Raw genomic sequence first — 12,985 nt, 5'->3', positions numbered from 1 at the left:
TCACACCCTGTGGATTGTGTGGCGGTCCGCGAGCCGGGCCACGTCGTCCAGGTGCGGCCACCACTTGTACAGGAACCTCTCCGCGATGGTCCTCAGCCAGGGGGTGACCCGCACCTCGCCGCGCGCCCCGCGCTCCAGCAGCTCGCGCAGCTCGTCCGGCCCCAGGTATCGGACGCTGCGGGTCTCGCTGGGGTCCGGAGCCACGCGGACGTCCTTCCGCACCAGCAGCAGGTAGCAGATCTCGTGTTCGCCCCAAATTCGGTCTGATTTTGCCTTGTGATGATAGATTGTCATGAACACAATGTCCTCCTCAGAGATCTAGAGGGAAATCGAGTTGAGAGAATTTATGGGAAAATGGAGGAAATAGTCGCATTTCTTGTCCTCAAAGGAAATTAACGATTTCTGCTGGCACTTTAATTCTAGTCGTCTGGTCTCTGCCGACTCAGGCTGAGTAAGGACCTGGCTTTTGTTTTGTTTCCTGCACACCTGCGTGCGTCCTGATTTAAAGAGCCGAGCTCCCGCCCCACAATGTCCACCAGGTCCTGCAGACGCCGGCAACTTTATGGGGGGGCCAGCGCGTCCCTCTCCGCGCCCTGCCCCATCCCTCTCCTCAATCCCTGTAATTCGCCTGCGGCCGCCCTGCGCACCCGGCCCGCTCCCTCACCCCATCCGGCACTCCGCACCTGCTCCGGGGGAATGCCCAGCTCCACCAGCAGCCGCCTGCGGGCCGCCCTGCGCACCCCGACCGCGTCCTTCTCCTCCAGCTCTGCGGGCTCGTACAGGGGGTGGCTGGAACAGGAGTCGGTGAAATACCCTAGAAAGACGTGCGTGGGAAACATTCCCTACTTCATACTGAAAGCCGACGGGCTACAGACACAGTCGGCGCTTTGGGTAAGAAAGCGCCGGTCTGGCATCTGCAGTCTGGCGCCGTGAAGAGCCGGTTTGTCCAGGGCAGGGGCCTCCGAAGGGGCATCTGGCAGGCTGGTCCCAGGCAGGGACGGCCTCACTGCCCCGCTGCCCCACGATCCTCTGCACCATCTCAGAGAGACCGGGACAGGGGCACGCAGCCCCACAGCCCCAGGGGACAGGAGATGCCATTCGCGCGGGAGGCGGCAGACGGGACCCAGGCCGGGCCGGAGTGGGTTCCTAGGAGGCCTTCAGCCGGCCACTCGGGCCGGACCTTCCTGGTGGGAGGTACCGCAGCTGTGGCCAAGGTGGCGGGAGAAGCTTCCGTCCTCAGCGCCCCTAGGGTGACCTCGAAGCCCGATTTACTCCGGAGATGCACTGCTTCCCAGGGGCGCTGACGCTCGTGGGAGACCTCGGCTCAGGGCCCCCTCACTGCAGCCTCAGACCCCCGCGCTTGAGACCCCCTCGGCCTCCCAGAGGCGGGACTGCCGGCCTGAACCACCGAGCCCACCCTAAAGTTGTGATTTTAAGAAGTACAAAAATAAATAAATAAATAAATAAATAAATAAAAATAAAAAGAAAGAAAGAGAAAACAAAAAAAGCCAAACCTCAGACTTGTAAGATGATTTTTATCATGATCTCATCAGTTTCAGGCTAAATGCTGTTTATTTTAGTCCCTCAGATCCTTAGCTTCACAAATTCCTCTCCATTTAATTAACTTGCCATTGCAAAAGAAACCAAAAAAAAAAAAACTGCAAAAAAAGTGGAAACTCACTTATATCCTTTTTTTCCTCAAATTTTCCTTTCAATTGGCTTTAAATTGTCTTAGTTTAAGTTGTTTTAATTTTCTTTTTTCCTTTTATTTATTTACTTATATTTCTTTTTTAAATTGAGACAGTGTCTTACTATGTTGCCCTCAGTAGAGTGCCATGGCATCGTAGCTCACAGCAACCTCCAATTCTTGCGCTTAAGTGATTCTCTTGCTTCAGCCTCCCAAGTAGCTGGGACTACAGGCCCCTGCCACAAGGCCCGGCATTTTTTGGACAGATGGGGGTCTCACTCTGGCTCAGGCTGGTCTCGAACCTCTGAGCTCAGGGCAATCCACCCGCCTCGGCCTCCCAGAGTGTTGGGATTACAGGTGTGAGCCACCATGTGTGGCCTTAGTTTCTTCATTAAAAGAAACCTGACCCTCTGAAGAAATACCAGCATCATCTGAGCTGACTGCTGACCTGAGGGGAGTGAGGCAGACAGACAGCCTTGCCACATTCAGGCCAGCTGAAGGGACTTACCAGGAAAGGTGACCTTAGTGTCCGCTCGCTGCTGTATCAGGACCTTGTTCTCCGTGTTGAACAGGACGACACTGAAGGCTCGGTGCAGCAGCCCTGGAAGGCACAGCCCACGTGAGCATGCGTGCAACTGCCAAGGGGACCTCTGGGCACTGCAGCCTTGGTCTCAAGGTGCCTGTGACCACAGCATTCTCAACAGATTGTTTCAGAGTCTGCCTGACTAAAACTTGCTTAACAAATGAATGCTCGGAAAACTAAAAATAGAACTGATACACATCCACGAGTCCCCCAGCCAGGGATACAACAGAAATAAAGCCAGGGTATTGAAGAGGTGTGTGCTAGACAGAACCATTTCAGTGCTGGTCACCAGAGCCAGACAGGACTCAACTGAAGTGTCCACCAGTGACGGTGGAGAAATGAAGTGGGGTGCCCACACAGAGGAGCCCCGTTCTTTGTGAAAATGAGATCCTATCATTTGCAGCAACATGGACGGAAGGGGCAAATGTCTTGTGTCCTCACCTGAGAACTGGGTGACATGGGTGGGGACAGTGGGGTGGAGAGGGAGAGGACGGGTTCAGGGTGCTAGGTGCAGCCAGACAGAGGAAGAAGCTGGAGTGTTCTACAGCATGTTGGGGTGACTGTAGTTAACAGCTTATTGGTAGAGGTTGTGATGTTCCCACCATAAAATAAGATCAATGTTTGAAGTGATGGGTGCCCTAATGGCCCTGACCTGACCCTCACATGCTATGTCCATGCACCAAACTGTCCTGCAAGTACCATAAATACCTACAGTTATTATGTATCAATTTGTAAAAGCAACAAAAAAAATACAGTGGCATAAGGTTTTCTTTTCTTTCTTTCTTTTTTTTTTTTTGAGACAGAGTCTCACTCTGTCACCCTGGGTAGAGTGCTGTGGTGTCACAGCTAACAACAACCTCTAACTTTGGGCTTAAGTGATTCTCTTGCCTCAGTCTCCTGAGTAGCTAGGACTACCGGTCCCCACCACAAGGCCTGGCTTTTTTTTTTTTTTTTTAGAGTGGGGTTTCACTCTTGCTTAGACTGGTATCGAACTTGTGAGCTCAAGCAATCCACCTGCCTTGGCCTGCCAACTGCACGAGCCACCGCACCCAGCTGGTTTAAGGTTTTCAAAGAATACCAGAGCTAGACAGTGGTTACAACAGGAAAACAGATTTTACTGAGGACTATTGTTATAGGGGAGAGACCTCAGTGCAAACCCAGGCTCAGCTCTGCACTCAGTGGCGGAAAGTGGGAACTTCCACAGTGGGATGGGGGAGAGGTGGGGAGGTAGTGATGGAAAGGGACTGGGGGGAAATGCCAGAGGTGAGGGGCTTCTGGGTGGGCCCACCTAACAGGATTCTGCCCGCAGACAGGCTGTGAGCAGACATGGCCTGGGATGGTGGGCACGGGTGTCCAGCAGGATGATCCCTTAACCTCCCCCCTGCAGATAATCGGGGTCTCCCCCTCACCAGGAAAGACTGAGTTCTTTCCTCTCTACAAGTCTGTTGGGTGGGAAAAGTGAAGAAATCTTGGGAAAAAGAAAAGACAGGCTAGTGCTACCTTTCTCAATGTTCTCGTTCAGGTGGCAGTTCCTCTTGGTGTCTGAGCCAATAACCTTGTCGTCCTCATCAACAACTATCAGCATTTCTTCTAGGCGCTGTTGCTGGCGGTCATCGACCCAGTCGAGGTTTACTTCAGACATGGCTGCTGGCAGTGGTCTGACCTGAAACAGGTGCACAAAACGTCATCTCTGTGTGGAAGACGGGACCAGCCAGGATTCAGCAGATACCTGTCTGTGTACGTTGCAGAAAGAGTGACCAGGCAGTGCCTCGCAGATGTGTTTCCACCGTGGTGTCTGAATGAGGAATCTTGGATCTCTCTGTCCCTCGCTCTCATATATATAGTCTTCACATTTCCCAGGAAAGTTAAATTTATCATTTGAATTTTCATGGGAAAAATTTTCATGGGAAAATTTAAATGATAAATCCCCACCAAAACAAACACGAGGAAAAGATCAGGTAATGCTCTTTGAAGAAGCGTTCCGGAAAGTGCAGTGCTATATAAAGCTGTGGGGCTTGGATCCCAGAGGAGAAACCTACAGCTGTTCGGAGAAGCTCCGTAAGCCCCAGACGGCCCAGTGCCCTCCCAGAGACAAACAGTCTCATATGAACAATTTCTGAGAAAATGTATTCAGAATCACTTATTTTCATGCAAAATCTTTTCATCATCATTTTCTACTTTTTATTTTATTTTTTTGAGACAGAGTCTAACTCTTTGCCCTGGGTGGAGTACCATAGCATCATAGTTCACAGCAACTTCATACTCTTGGGCTTGAGCAATCCTCTCGCCTCAGCCTCCCAAGTGGCTGTGACCACAGGTGCCTGGCAGGACCCCCAGCTAGTTTTTCTGTTTTTAGTAGAGACAGGGTTTTGATCGTGCTATTGCTTAGGTTGGTCTCAAACTCCTGAGCTCAAATAATCCACCTCCTTCGACCTCCCGGAGTGCTAAGATTACAGGACTTCGGGCACTTTTCTACTTGTTAAAGAAATGCATTCAGGCAGGGTGCCCATGGCTCAAGTGGCTAAAACACCAGCCACATACACCTGAGCTGGCGATTTCAAATACAATCCCGGCCTGCCAAACAACAATGATGGCTGCAACTAAAAAATAGCCAGGCCTTGTGGCGGGTGCCTGTAGTCTCAGCTACTTGGGAGGCAAGAGAATTGCTTGAGCCCAGGAGTTGGAGGTTGCTGTGAGCTGTGATGCCACAGCAGCACTCTACCCAGGGCGACAGCTTGAGGCTCTGTCTCAAAAAAAAGAAAGAAAAGAAAAGAAACGCATTCACTTCTGTTTCTTACCATTATTCTGTTATTATTTTCAGCATCTGCTTATCGTCTTGGCAAAGAGAAAATCATTAAATATGTACAAAATTTGATCAATAAAAGAATTTCCACAAGGGAAAAGATATGCACCAACTAACCTTTCCTGGAAATCGGAGGCTCCTGGGTACCTGTCAGGCATGGGAATGAATTCTCAGTGACTCAGCCCTTATATACTCTGGGAACACACAGGGTATGTTGGGATGATCTGAAATTTTTGTTTTCATAATAAGAAGCCACTCCCTGATATCGCTCCTGCTGTGTGTCTCTCTCTGTCCCTCTCAAGTTTGACAATCATACAAAATTATTTTGACACAGCTACACTTTAAAAAATGCTTTTACTTCTTAAAGCTGAGTTAAATTATTTTCTACTGTATCATAGTTTAGTATATGATTAAGGTGGCATTTTAGTTTATTAGAAAGGAATAAAATTATATCCTTACCACTAATTCCATATTAGAGAGATCTATATAAATTTCAGATTTTATTGAAAAAACTGAAAGCATAAAAATCCTAGAAAAATATATGGATGAATATAATAGTCTATGACACCAATTCAGAACTCTAGATGTAAAAATATGGCATATTTATATACGCTAAAATAATGCTTCCATATGTCCACAAAGCATGATTAAAAAAGAAAGACTATATTTACTTATTATTATAATTTTTTGAGACAGAGTCTCACTTTGTTGCTCTCAGTAGAGTGTCATGATGTCGCAGCTCACAGCTACTTCAAACTCGGGCTCAGGTGATGCCCTTGCCTGAGCCTCCTGAATAGCTGGGACTATAGGTGCCTGCCATAACACCTGGCTGTTTTTTGGTTGTAGTTGTCATTGTTGTTTGGCAGGCCCGGGCTGGTTTTGAACCCGCCAGCTCCGGTGTCTGTGGCTGGCACCCTAGCCTCTGAGCTACAGGCACGGAGCCAGAGACAGGGTCTTGATCTTGCTCAGGATGGTCTTGAACTTCTGAGCTTAATTTAAGGGATTCTCCCGCCTAGGCCTCCCAGAGTGCTAGGATTATAGGCAGGAGCCATGGCGCTGGACTAACTGCTCTGGAGATGACTTTGACTCTTTTCTATCTGATTATTACTGTGAATGATGTGTGAGTAACTAGAGGTTGTCCAGTTTATTTTTAAGGTGTAATGAACCCCTGCCCTGCTTTCCAACTAGGTGCTGCCGCCCTCTGGCCCCAAGTCTCAGCCCGAAATTCATCCTCACAAAGCCTATTGTCCTATTGGGGCTCGGGGCCAGATCACCTGATTTAATCTACTAGAGACCAGGACAGTCCTTCCCTGAGGCATACTTTTATTCAGAAATTCCCCTATTTGGGCAGCTGTTCTGTATCCCAGCTCCTGATCCAACAGACTTTTACCTTCTCTCTCAACTTCCTTGTGCCCTGCACAGGGCACAGTGGGGAGGGAAGAGGGACCCTTCCAAAGGGGCATTTGTTCCTTGCCCCTTTTCTGAAGCTTCAGAAGCAAAACGCTTATGATTAAAGAAACATTGAAAATATCCATTTTCTGTCTGTTTAATTCTCTCGTTGATATTTTCCCAACTTCCATTATAGAAGGGATGGGGAGTGTTCTCTTTTTCTGTTTAGCTATACAAAGGACCTGAACCATTGCTAGAAATTTTTAATCTGTTAATTGATGTGAAGTCTGACAATTAAATTCAAGAACTCACCCTAGAAAAAGTGCTACCCGCTTCATAGCTGAATATCACTCCAGTCACCTTCAAAGTGCTCCTGTCGGGAAGCCGTGCACTGACACCAATGCCTTGTCCACTGTCCAAGTAATTTTGGAACTCTTTTTGTGCAAAAACCATCAGAGCCATTGAGGTACGGCACGCAAAAACACGCACCAATAATGAACACCCCTCGGCTCGACACCCACATATGTTCACACAAATGCAGCCGTGAGGCGCTGACGGCACCAACATTATGGAACCTCACGGAGTGGTTCCCACACTGCTGCCAACATAAGCACATGGTGGCGAGTTCTTGAACTATGTTTTTTGTTTTTGATACAGAGTCTCACTGTGTCGCCATCCGTAGGGCACTGTGGCATCACAGCTCACAGCAACCTTAAGCTCTTGGGCTTAAACGATTCTCTTGCCTCAGTCTCCCAAGTAGCTGGGACTACAGGCGCCTGCCACAACACCTGGCTATTTTTTGGTTGGAGTTGTCATTGTTGTTTGGCAGGCCCGGGCAGGATTCAAACCTGCCAGCTCCGGTGTATGTGGCTGGTGCCCCAGCTGCTGAGCTGCAGGCACCGAGCCGAGTTCTTGAACTTTAATTATCATCAGACCCCATACTATGAAGGCTCTGATGGTCAGTGAAGAAAAAGAGTCCCTAAGTGACATGGTAGAGTAGATGAGGCGCTGGTGTCAGCGCACAACGCACCTCACAGGGGACCATAGTGACAGTCAGCAATGACCTATGTGGGCTGAGCAAGAGAATCGCTTAAGCCCAAGAGTTTGAGTTTGCTGTGAGCTGTGACACATGGCACTTACCCAGGGCAAAAGTTTGAGAGGCTATCTTAAAAAAAAAAAATGGTTATGGGTGGCACCTGTGGCTCAAAGGGGTAGGGTTGCGGCCCCATATGCCAGAGGTGGCGGGTTCAAACCCAGCCCCAGCCAAAAAAAAAAGCTTAAATATCACAGTTTGAACTCTTCAAATTAAAATGTCATCTTCATATATTCATGTACTGGCTGGCATAGTTGCAGACATGCATTCAGTGTCAAGAAAAAGACAACCCAATCTCATACGAAGAGAAATTGTGATCTTTTATATCCTATTTGATAGATAAAAACTGATTTTTGACATACCTTATTTTATACATCTAATAGTCTGATCACACATGGCCCACAAAGATAATAATCCAACATAATCAGATGCTAAATCTTGGTTTTCAAGGGACCGCAGACACCAACTCGTGTTGGCAGAATCAGGGAAGGGGCCACAGATATCAATCAGTGTTGGCACAGTCAGGGAAGGAGCCGCAGATACCAATCAGTGTTGGCACAGTCAGGGAAGGAGCCACAGATACCAATCAGTGTTGGCACAGTCAGGGAAGGGGCCACAGATATCAGTCACTGTTGGCACAGTCAGGGAAGAGGCCACAGATATCAGTCAGTGTTGGCACAGTCAGGGAAGGGGCCGCAGATATCAGTCAGTGTTGGCACAGTCAGGGAAGGGGCCGCAGATATCAGTCAGTGTTGGCACAGTCAGGGAAGGAGCTGCAGATATCAATCAGTGTTGGCACAGTCAGGAAAGGAGCTGCAGATATCTGTCAGTTTTGGCATAGTCAGGGAAGGGGCCGAAGATATCAATCAGTGTTGGTACAGTCAGGAAGGGGCCTAAGATATCAATCAGTATTGGCACAGTCAGGGAAGGGGCCTCAGATATCAGTCAGTGTTGGCACAGTTGTGGAAGCAGTTTGCTGTTGCTCCACAGGGCCCTGGGGCACAGTTTTCAGTTGGTTGAGTTGGCAGAATACCCAGTGATCCTCCCAGAACACAGGAGGTTTGTGAGTTGCTGCCACAGGCCCTGTCCCCAGCCTCCTATCCTCCCAACCTCCCCTCCTCCCAGGAGACTGCCCAGGCACCATGGTCCTCGGAGTGTCCATCTCTTAACTTTGTCTAGGACAGAAGGCCTCACACGTGAATAATCAACTCCACATCATGGCACGGAGGCTCGTCAGGCCCCGCCAGGTTCTGTCCAGTTCTGCCCTGTGTATAACAGTGATTTAGGATAGCAGTGGCCACTGTCAAGGGTGCTAGGATGGAAAGTCCATTGCCCTGATCGTGAACAAATGATTTAAAAGTTAATTGCTTTGAGCCTGAGCAACAAGTGAGACCTGACCTCTACAGTAATGGTGCGTGGTGTTGGGAGGCTATGCCAGGAGGATCACCTGAACCCAGGAGCTCCAGGATGCAGTGAGCTGTGATGAGCCACAACACTCCAGCCTGGGGAACAGAGGGAGGCCCTCCTTCAGACACAAAGAAGCAAAAAATGAGCTAATTGGTTTGACTTCCACTTCTGGGAGGTGGAGTAGACATACTTCAGAATCTCAGTCTTTTGTCTTGCAAGAAGTTGACCAATTCTGGGAAACAGCTCAAAAAGTCAAGTAGTTAGCTAAGGGAGAGAAGTATAAAAAACATATAGGGGTCATTGAAATCTGTCCATGGTGCCAGTTACAATCCTCCTCCCAACTGCATCTTTGTAGTTCATTCCTCAATCTTGGAGAATCAGGACATCCATCTACCTGCTTCTGGCTGAAACCGGATGTAGTTGGGGTGAGAGGTATGGGAGCAGGCACTTTCTGTGCATCCCAGGGGGACGGGGACATAGGCGTGTCCTCTGCATATTTCTTTCTGTCAGGTGTCACTTCTACCATGCTACAACACACAATTATAGTAATTATTATGATTATTATTGAGACAGAGTCTCAAGCTGTCACCCTGGGCAGAGTGTCGTGGTGTCACAGCTCACAGCACCCTCAAACTCTTGGGCTTAAGCGATTCTCTTGCCTCAGCCTCCCAAGTAGCTGGGAGTACAGGCGCCCACCACAACGCCCGGCTATTTTTTTTACTCTTGTTGTAGTTGTTATTGTCGTTTTAGCTGGCTCAGGCTGGGTTCGAACCTGCCAGCCTCTGTGTCCTATCCACTGAGCTAAGGGTGCCACCCAACTCACAATCATTTTTTTTTAAACTCAGAATAATTATTAATGGCAAGATAAGTAGCTGGATGTCAACAAAAGGTACCAAAGTGAAGTGACAAGAAAGCCCCTTAGAAACCGAGGGATCTAGGACTCGAGTTCAGAGGCCCTGAAGGGGATGCGTGGCTGTGTGGAGCTGGCTGGAGGCTGAACTGTTGCCGATGCTCCCAGCCTGCCTGCCTGTGCCCTGCAATGTTTCTCTTCCTAAGCCTTTCCTACCTGGACTTCCTGAAAATTATTCCTTTTTTCTTGGAATTAGGATCCTATTTTTTCCTCAATATACACCTCCCTGAATTCTGCCAGGCAAATGTCGATTAATTCTGGACATAACTTTGTAAATTACTGTAACCCTAAAGTGAAATGGTGCCACTATGCTTAGAGCCTGTTTTCTGCTTCCTGAAATCACTTCTATATAAACATGTTGCCCGCACGGTGGGTCACCAGGTTACATCTCTGGCTTCCTAGGACAAGAATGACAAATGGCCACCCTGGCATGGGCAAGGGATCGCTTCTCTGGAAACGACCTACAGTCACCAGAGCCAGAGTAAGGAAAGTGCCTGAACCTTTATCGTGGCCTCTCGGTGGAATATTTTCAAGGACATGTTTGTAACTTAGGATGGTCATATGCCACGATTATGTCGTTAAGTTAAATAACTGAATTCTAGGGATGCCTACTGTCAGCCAGAAACATAAAGATTGCAAAAATTTAAGTAATGTCTTTTAATTGTAATTAAATAGGTCTGTGAAGTCTCTCCTTCCTTCTCAGAGAAACATGGGGGATGGGATGACGATGTCACCATGGGCCCAGAACATGCAGCCTCCTTGCCCCGGTGGTGAATGTTCCACATGTGAGACTTTCTGTCCTCTCTTCCTGCTGTCCTCCCATGGCCATGGACACCTGCTCTGCTTGGACGTGGTGGGTCTAGGGTACCTGTGAGGCCCTGCATACTGACACCACCTCTCCCCACAGACCCAGAGAAGGCATTTGTCACATTGCTACCCCCAGTCACAGCTGACAGGAGCCCTCACTGTGGTCTCTGTGAGACAAGGTGCACCTTTACACTTTCATACAGAGCGGTTTGTGCTGCTAGAATCCCGTGCTTAACCCCCGTCTCTGCTCCTGTCTCCCTTTCCCAGAGTGGCTCGGCTGGAACCCTGAGGCGTGTCCCCTGTGGATGGCTTTTTTCACTCAGCAGCCCCTCCCGGTGCTGAGTCTCATTACACTGTGTGCTATACATGCTTACCCACTAGGCCGCGTGTGCTGGAGACTCAGTCTGGGAGCCGAGTGTGCAGAGGAAAACTAAGAGTAGAGCACTGGGAAAATTGTGGCCTGGCAACTTGTTGTTAGGTATTCACGTGCAGACACACATACCCTCAACAGCAAGTGTCCCGGTCCTGCTTCCCTGTACCTCAGATGCTTCCTGGAGGCGCCCTGTGTGCCTGCCCTGTGCCAAGCGAGAGAACAACATGCCTCCCTCCCTCCCACAGTGGCTTTTTTTTTTTTTTTGGCTCTTGTTCAGGTGTGGGATCAGAAGAAACAGTTTTGTAGAAGGCCGCCTCTCTACTTTGTCCTTAAAGAAGCTGGCAATGGTTTGGCCAGAATCAAAAGTTATATGCTTTGTGAATTTTAAACAGTTGAAGAAAAAGAACCTGTTAGAGTCTCGATTGGCTTTCAAGTTCAAACCCCACATTTGCCTTTGTGGTCAGGACCACTGTATTCCAGGAGAGGGACCCTATTGTTCATAAGAGGAGGAGCCTAAGGGGTTACTAGGTCAAAGACCACTCACACTGAGGTCTCTGAGAGGTATCCAGGGACTTACCAACATCACATCTGACTTTTGCCAAGCTACTGAGTAACTAATTACATGTGGCTTTCAATCTAAAATTTCCTAGAAAATAAACTGAAAAACTAGTCAAGATATTACAAACGCATTTGAAATCATGTGATATTTATCACGTTGAAGCTTCAACAGGCAATAACTTACTATAGTATTAACAATTTAACAAACTAGACAACAGTATTAAAATGTGGCGAATTTTTATTGTTTTCACTTTTTAGTAAAATAAATACTTGTTACTTAGTCTTGCCTCAAATTATAAATTATCTGTTCAGGATTAACAAGAAATGAATATCTTTAATTTATAAACCATTTTACTTTGTAAGAAAACAATTTTGTATTTTATTTTTCATTACTATTATACAGCATTTAAGGATAAGAAAACAGTCTTAAGGGTTCAAACTTGTGAAATATACCTGTGACAATTTATAAAAGTGTATTAATTGAGGTACAATTTTTTTATACTAACATACACATATTCCAAACTTAAACTATTTAGTATGAACTCAGCCTTTTGCTTTGTTCTTTTTCTGTCCCTGCAACATGGCCCGACTTTGCAGAATAGTGGTTCTTAGCTGAGCGTGACTCAGTAGAGTGGCCCCAGGGACAACCAGTTCCAACTGGCTGTCATAGGAGGAGGGGTACAGTGGCATTCAGGGTGTAGAGCCAACTACCCCTCAGTGCACAGGCTGGTCCTAAGAGAAAGTTTTCCAGCCCAAATGGACGCTGAGCCCAGGGTAGGAACCCTGAGTACAGGATACACTTCCCACCTGTGTACAGCCCTCTGGCCCCGTAATTCTGAGAACACAGATTTTGCTAATTGGCAAATAACATTTATTGTCTTTATTATTATTATTATTATTATGTTGTTTTTTTTTCAAAAAAACAGAGTCTCACTTTGTTGCCCTTGGTAGAGTGCTATGGCAACACAGCTCACAGCAACCTCAAACTCTTGGGCTCAAGTGATCCTCTTGCCTCAGCCTCAGGAGGATCTTGAGACTACAGGCGCCAGCCACAACACCATGCTATTTTTAGAGACAGGGTCTTGTTCTTGCTCAGGCTGTTCCCCTACTCCTGAGCTCAAGCAATCCTCCCACCTTGGCCTCCCAGAATACTGGGATTATAGGCTTGAAGAATGTGAGTCACATTCTTCCTCACAAACAGAATGTGCCCGGCTGGCAAATACTATTTAAAAGAAGACCTAACCTAACCTGTACCATTGCAAAAGCAAGGATTGCTCCTGGCAGACAAAAAGTGATCCAAAAACATTTACCATAACATATCAAAAACAAAAGTGTCCCTGTTAGTTCAGATTTGTTATAAGCGTACGTCTGAACA

At 47.6% G+C, this 12,985-nt stretch overlaps 1 protein-coding gene across 1 annotated transcript; it reads right to left on the bottom strand.

Moving 5' to 3' along the window:
• On the bottom strand, positions 1-3,912 carry LOC128572909 (isopentenyl-diphosphate delta-isomerase 2-like). The gene is made up of 4 exons (XM_053573063.1): positions 3,771-3,912; positions 2,196-2,288; positions 684-814; positions 1-318 (listed from the first exon to the last, which is right to left on the bottom strand). Exons 1-4 carry the CDS (start codon positions 3,910-3,912, stop codon positions 1-3), a joined length of 684 nt encoding a protein of 227 aa, XP_053429038.1.
• Positions 3,913-12,985: the final 9,073 nt, after the last annotated feature.

This window comes from Nycticebus coucang, chromosome 20 (assembly GCF_027406575.1).
Source record: "Nycticebus coucang isolate mNycCou1 chromosome 20, mNycCou1.pri, whole genome shotgun sequence".
Taxonomy (NCBI): Eukaryota; Metazoa; Chordata; class Mammalia; order Primates; family Lorisidae; genus Nycticebus; species Nycticebus coucang.
Note: the sequence above shows the minus strand (reverse complement) of the source record. Positions and strands in the feature narration are given on the sequence as shown.